The sequence below is a fragment of the Sciurus vulgaris genome (assembly GCF_902686455.1).
Source record: "Sciurus vulgaris genome assembly, chromosome: X".
NCBI lineage: Eukaryota > Metazoa > Chordata > Mammalia > Rodentia > Sciuridae > Sciurus > Sciurus vulgaris.
This window is the reverse complement of record NC_136471.1, coordinates 32,473,633-32,480,786: the sequence shown is the minus strand read 5'-3', so window position 1 is coordinate 32,480,786 and position 7,154 is coordinate 32,473,633. Positions and strand designations below refer to the sequence as shown.

The following is a 7,154-nucleotide window of genomic DNA, read 5'->3' as shown; positions in this document are numbered from 1 at the left end:
CATGTATCCCATGATCCCCATCATACTTTATATAATAGAATAAAAAAGTCTGCTTGTGTTCCCCTCTCCAATATTCTGCTATTTCCCCATTACCTATAGTCAAAGTCCCTCATCTTGGATTTGAGGGTCTGGCCCCAGCTGCCCTTTCTGAACCTCTGATCTTATTTATTAAGTGCTTACACTACACCAAATGCTATGCTAGTTACTGAGTTGGGAAGACAAGTACATCTACTAACTTTAAAAGGGCATGATCAACGAGTCTGTGAGAACACATTTTCAGACAATGGTTTATAAATTTTTGCCCTATGCAAGTTCACAAGTTTAGAACTGCAACACTTAATACAGAGAACACTAGTCACATTTCAAGCACTCAAGAGCCATGTGAAGCTAGTGTCTATGGTATTGGACAGCACAGGTCATTTCTATCATCCAAGAAATTGAGGATTACCTATAGGTGCTTAAGAGGGAAAGGACCATACCTGGGATATGCGCCTCCCCACCAACACCTTGGCTTGGGTGTATTTTCAATTAGTACTGGCTCCCAAGAGTGACAATGCATCAGAGTACTTTGTAAACTATTAAGTGATAAAGAAATTGATATAATAAATAGGCTTTCATCACAGTTTTTTTTTTTGTTACTTCAAGCAAATTCTAGCATTTTTCTTAAACTTTTCATATCCCCTTAATTTTTGCCCAAGTTTTCTGAAAAGAACACACAGACAAAATGTTTATCCCAGTGCTAAAAATCTGCACAATACTCACCTTGAAGCTTTTAAACCAGGACCCTACCTCAACACCCACCTTCTCTGTCAGTTTCCCTGAAAAGAAAGGACACGAATTAAGATTTTCAAAAGAACAAAATGTTTATTTTGAGATTTGAAAATTATGGAAAAACACCTAAGTAATGGGAATTGGACCCTCATCAGGCTCTTCTGGGAAATCAGAAGCACCACCCTCTGCTGCAGCTCCATGCTTTCCTAGTTTAGCAATCAATTCTTTCGCTGGATTGAAGACGCCATTGGTCTGCTGGTCACAGACATAACAGCGTGGGGTGGTGCGGAAATGCTGCAGTGCACATCTCTCGCAGAAATAATGCCTGCACTTGGTGACAACTGGGTTTTGGAAGGTCTGTCGACAGATGAAACACTTGAATGGTATTTCCTCATCATCGCTTCCTACTTCGTAGTTTTCATCCTCATAGACACCATAGCGACCCTCATCAAGCTCACGTTCGATCTGCCACCCGTGCTTGTAATCTGAGCGATCATGGAGGAATTTGCAGCTGTCTCCGAAGCCACAGAAGCCAGTCTCCTTGTAGTCCTTACAGATATCGGGCTGGTAATCCCAGCGCACGGTGGCACGGAGATGCTCCGGCGCTCGGATGGGGCCCTTCCTCACCATCCCAGAGGAAGCATTGCCCATAGATGTATCCTTGGGCTTCATGTATTTCTGATAATTATTGATTCCCCGATAGATCTTATCATCTTCCTTGCCCCTCAGCTCCTCCTGGATCTTCTGGCTGCGCTCAAAAATGGCTTGTGCGTCACGCTCCTTCTCTGTGTCTAGCTCGTAGACAGCTGTCGCCCCCATATCCTCTGGCCCCACGGGTTTCGCTGAACGGGTGGACTTGTAGACCACGCCAAGACTCTGAGGCTCATTCTCCTCCTCATCATCGCTACTCAAGTCGCCATAGGCCGCCTTCTGTTTACCACTGCCCCGGGTCTTCTGTATCATTGGATTGTGGGCCACACGTTTCTTTTCCGGTCGAACCACGGTGTTGCCTTCGTCACTGCTGCTGCTGCTTTCTCCGGGCTCCGGGTCGCAGACCGGGCGTTTTCTGCGGCCTGCGGCCCCTTTCCGTACAGGCTTTTTGAAAAGGAAGGTGCACACTTGGTCCGCCGACTTTTCCGGAGAAAGCTGCTCTGCCATTTTAGAGCTCCGAAACTGCTGCGGCGTGGTGGGTTGCACAGAGCTCTTCACGTCACTGCGCGTCGTACGCTCTGCGGTGGGATCGGAACTGAAAAAACAGACGCAAGAACCTACAGAGAAGCAGAGTGCGAGAACACTAGAGCGCGAGCCCCTGCTATTCTTGAGCCTTGGCGGACTCCGTCACTCTCTCGGGAGACGTACGTGGCGCCGCCCCTCTCGCGGGCTGCCGCGGGGTTTACTGGGAAAGGAACCAATCCCGGTCACCTCTAAGGAGCCTAAGGGGTAGGGATTTGGTTTAGATAACCGTGCCGAAATGTGGTTCGAAATTCTTCCAGGACTCGGTATAATGGGCGTGTGCTTGGTTATCCCGGGAGTGGCCACTGCCTACATCCACAGGTTCACTAATGGGGGCAAGGTAAGGCTGCTTCCCCGGACCGGGGACCAACTCCACGGACCGACGTTCCCCAAACAGCGGTGGGATAGAGAGGTCGTTAGGATGTGGGAGATACCAAGGCCAGCCCCCCTCTTTCTTGGTGTGGCCTAAAAGCGGGGGCTTGCGGAATCCACATCTCGCCATAGGGCAGATTAGCCAGTCTGGTGCTGAAAAGATGGGATGAAAGAGATAGGTACAAATTCCTAGGCAGAGGGGAGAGGCGCTTGTCATGTCCCCATTCCTTTCGACCTCTGATCTTCGTTCTTGATTTTGGTTTTAATTTCTCATATCCACATCTCTACAGCTTCTTTCTTTACTTTTTCTCTACCCGTAGGTTCCCCCCGCCCACCCCATGACGGTTTTATTCCCCACTTTGCTTTGCAAGCCTTTAGGGAATCACATTAAGATTTTCATTTTTTCTTCTTTCTAGTCGTTCATAACATTTCTAAGAACACTCAGAATATAAATAGATTTTTTTGGTTTTGTTTCGTGATTGTCTTTCACCTGTGATCTACCAGATTCTGGTATTGTTTGTCAATTTGGCTTTATTTAATTACCTAATTAAATAAATTTTTAGCGGTACTGAGTATTGAATCCAGGGGTGCTCCATCACTGAGCTACATCCCCAGTCCTTCGTATTTTTTAAATTTTAAGACAGGGTCTTAACAAGTTGCCTGGGCTGTCTTTCAGCTTGCAGGCCGCCTGCTTCAGCCTCCTGAGTCGCTGGGATTACAGGCTTGCAGCACCTGCCCAGCTAATTTGGCTTTTATTTCAGTGATGATTCCATTCTTCTAGCATAGCACTTACTAAAAGTTGTAAGATCCATCTGTGGGGTCACTTATCTTTACCAATTGCAATAATGTTTGTCTTTTATTTGAAGGAAAAAAGGGTTGCCCATTTTCCCTACCAGTGGAGTTTGATGGAAAGAGATAGACGGGTATCCGGAGTTAATTGTTATTATAAATCAAAGGTAAGATGTTTTTCTGATGCTAACCATCTGCCAGGCTTGAGGTGAGCTCTGACTTGCCAAAATGGCATACAGTGTTAACTTAATTTGCATTTTCTTGCCTACTAGTGAGGCAAGCAATCTTTTATGTATTTACTGATTTTTTTAATACTGGAGATTGAACCCAGGGGCATTTTACCACTGAGAAAAATCCCCAGTCCCTTTTTAAATTTTGAGACAGGGTCTCTAAGTTGCTGAGGCTGGTTTCGAACTTGGTGATCCTCCTGCCTTAGCCTCCCAGATCACTGGGATTAAAGGCCTGTGCCATGAGGCACAGCTCTACTTAATGATATTTTGTATTTCTTATTCTGTGGATTGTTTGCCTATATCCTTTGCTTATTCTATTTGTCTTTTTTATTTATAGTACTTCTATATGTATTCTGGATTTTAATTTTTTAAAACTTTTGTGTATGGCAAATATCTTTCCTGTCTTCTTTTTCACTTTGTGATATTTTTCATCAGATAGTTTTTAATTTTGATGTTTAGTTTATCATTCTGGATTCTGGGTTTTATGTCTTCCTTAACAAAAGCCTTTTCTATCTAAGATTATAAGTATATATAACTTTCCAAATACTGTTACAGTTTCTTTTTTTTTTTCTTTTTCATGTTATTTGATCCATCCACTGGTCATTTGGAGGTATAATGTGAACAAGGATTTAACTTTTTTCCAGGAGGTAGTCAGTTGTCATAGTCATCCATTTATAAAAGTCAATTTTTATTTGTAATACTACTCTAGTAAACTAAATTTTCATATATACATGAGCCTGTTTCATGAATTTGCTCCTCTGTATTCCACTGGTCTGCCAGTTGGCACACCAATTACTTACTTAAAGAATTGCTATAATTCTGTGTTGGATTGAATCATACAATTGTGTTTTTGTATGTCAAAAATGGCCAAGTAGTAGTATTTTCATATGGCTCAACCTAATAGTATGTTCGTATAACTTATAGTAGTTTTTCCTAATAATTCTTTTTTTTTAAATTTTTTTTTTTGGTTGTAGATGGACACAATACCTTTATTTTATTTATTCATTTTGTGTGGGTGCTGAGGATGAAACCCAGTGCCTCACATGTGGGAGGCAAGGGCTCTACCACTGAGCCACAACCCCAGCCCCCTAATAATTCTTTTAGTACTTTTTAATATTTATTCCTTGCTCATTTATTCTTCACAGTGAACCTAGGTAAATATTATTTTCATTTGAAGAGGAAAAACAGAGGGTCAGAGCAATTTAATGATACTGTAGGCGGGCTGGAGTTGTAGCTCAGTAGTGGAGAACTTGCCTGGCATGTGTGAGGCACTGGGTTCAATCCTCAGCACCACATAGAAAAAAATAAATAAAATCAAAGTATTGTATCCTTCTACAACTAAAAATAATAATACTATAGGGACTCAAACTAGGTGATATGCCTCTCAGTATGCTGCTATCCGAGAACTAAATCTAATGAACATGAAGATACAGTAGTCCTCCCTTATCTGCAGTTTCACTTTCCATATGTCAGTTAACTCCATCAACTGTGATCTAAAAATATTAAATGGAAAACTCCAGAAATAAAGTTTTCAGGTATTAAATACTTTTATTATAGCAAATTGTTAGAATTATTCTGTTATTATTAGTTATTATTAATCTCTTACTGTGCCTAATTTATAAATTAAACTTTATCACAGGAATGTATATATAGGAAAAAACAGTATGTATAGGGTTTGGTACTATTTGTGGTTTCAGGCATCCACTGGGGGTTTTGGAACGAATCCCTATAGATGAGGGGGGACAGTTCTATCTATTTATCTAGAGCTGTGTTTCTCAAAGTATGGTCCAAGAGTAAACATCAAGATCACCTGGCATGTGAAATAGGATTAAGATTTCTAAGAGTTAGCTCCTAGAAATATACTATTTTGTCTTCACTCAAGGCAATTCTTCCTGTAGTAGTAAACAAAATATGTGGAAGAAATGTCATCACTGATTAATCTTTTAATTTATAGTTGCTGAAGTATTTGGTGGTGAACTGAGTAAGATATAGTGACTCTTGAATAAATAGTGCAGTGCTTACAGGGCAAGGATTTTGGAGTTGAGGGTTCTTGTACTTGAATTCTGGTTCTGCTAGTCCCTTACTGACTTAAGCAAGTGAGTTTTTTAACCTCTTATACTCTATTTCCTCATCTGTAAAAATGTAGAATGAGGATAATAGTATCTACCTCATGTTGGCTGTTACTTTATGAAGCAAATTTCACCTTATTTTCCTCTGACTCACAGAGAGTGCTTTGTATAAGGATTGAGGAGTTAAAATAGTTGCTTGACTTTAGTTCTGATTGCAGGGAGGGAAGGGTCTTTCCATGTAAAGTAACATGTTCACTGCTGTCAGAAAAGGAAAAGTAGAAATCATTACAGATTATTCTAATATGGTGATTATAAGATTCAGTCCATTTCAATTCTGTATTCTTGCAATTAGAGAAATATGGGATGTGAAAACACTTGTTTTAATAACAGAGTATGCCATTCTGCAAATAAAGTACATGGTACATCTTTGATGGGAGCAGAATTCTCACATTCTCTCTTTTAAACTTTTTCAGGGTTTGGAGAACATTGATTAAGGAAGCATTTTCCCGATTGATGGAAAAAACTCAGTATGGTCATCTACCCCTGCTAGAACATTATTTGATATACTATGTAGCATGCAGTGTGTTATGTAATACATAATCAAAATAAAATGAAAACCAAAATAAAATAAAATGAAAAAGAAAAATCAAAGGCATTTCTTTCTTTAAAATATACTATATACTATACAAATTCAAGCAGTCTACCCAGTGTAGCTTTATTACTGTTAAAAAAACTAAGAAGTGGGCTAGGGTTGTAGCTTAGTGGTAGAGCACTCGCCTAGTATGTGTGAGGCACTGGGTTCGATTTTCAGCATCACATAAAAAAATAAGTAAAATAAAGATATTGTGTCCATCTACAGCTAAAAATAAAAAATAAAAACTAAGAAGCAACCAAGGCTTGTATAATTATAGAAATAATGTATACCAAGCACTATATCTGTGCTTAGAACCCAATACTTCATGAATGGTATCACAATTACCATTGTAATAGGTATTAATATATATTTTTAAAAAAATTTCTTCAAAGATTGCTAGGATAATACAGACAAAAAAAGTTTTTTTCCTAGTTCCTTTTCTGGGTGGGTCCTACAGTGTTTAAAATTTTATTTAGGTGGCTGGGGATGTAGCTCAGTGGTAGATCACTCGTTTGCAAGTGCAAGGCGCTAGGTTCTATCCTTTGCATGGCAATAAAATAAAATTAGGGTAGGTTGAAACTGATAGTGCACCTTCAACTTTTATGCATTTTGTATGGTATCTAACAGTAATATGCTTAAGTGTTGATTTTTGTTTTAGGATAGAACAGTATCAATAATCATTTGGTTTATTCAGATGAGTGTATTGATCCCTTGAAATAAAGAGTTGCATGTTTTAACATTAAATGGAATCAAATAATATAAAGATCTGACACAGTGAAGACAATGCTTCTCTTCATGTATACAAAAACACAGGTGATATCGGGACTTCTAGGTGAGAACACCAGTTCTTTCTTCATTTTTTGGTGGTGCTGAGGATGGAACCCAGGGCCTTGTGCATGCTAGGCAAGTGCTCTATCACTGAGCCACATCCCCAGCTCACTAAATTGTTTTTTGCCCTGACCTTTCATCCACTTATCCACTCTGATCTGATGATGATTTTATTTTTTATTATTATTATTTTTTTTTTGAGATGGGAGGATCTTGCTGAGTTGCCCA

At 39.8% G+C, this 7,154-nt stretch overlaps 2 protein-coding genes across 2 annotated transcripts; one reads left to right on the top strand and one right to left on the bottom strand.

Moving 5' to 3' along the window:
* Nucleotides 1-800: 800 nt before the first annotated feature.
* On the bottom strand, nucleotides 801-1,929 carry RNF113A (ring finger protein 113A; the record flags this gene model as incomplete). Its single annotated transcript, XM_079123429.1, has 2 exons — nucleotides 801-818; nucleotides 898-1,929. One exon carries the CDS (start codon nucleotides 1,927-1,929, stop codon nucleotides 898-900), a length of 1,032 nt encoding a protein of 343 aa, XP_078979555.1. The 3' UTR covers nucleotides 801-818.
* Nucleotides 1,930-2,203: 274 nt separating this feature from the next.
* Nucleotides 2,204-6,081, top strand: NDUFA1 (NADH:ubiquinone oxidoreductase subunit A1). The gene is made up of 3 exons (XM_079123454.1): nucleotides 2,204-2,344; nucleotides 3,243-3,332; nucleotides 5,938-6,081. The coding sequence occupies exons 1-3, from the start codon at nucleotides 2,243-2,245 to the stop codon at nucleotides 5,956-5,958; spliced, it is 213 nt and encodes a 70-aa protein (XP_078979580.1). The 5' UTR covers nucleotides 2,204-2,242; the 3' UTR covers nucleotides 5,959-6,081.
* Nucleotides 6,082-7,154: the final 1,073 nt, after the last annotated feature.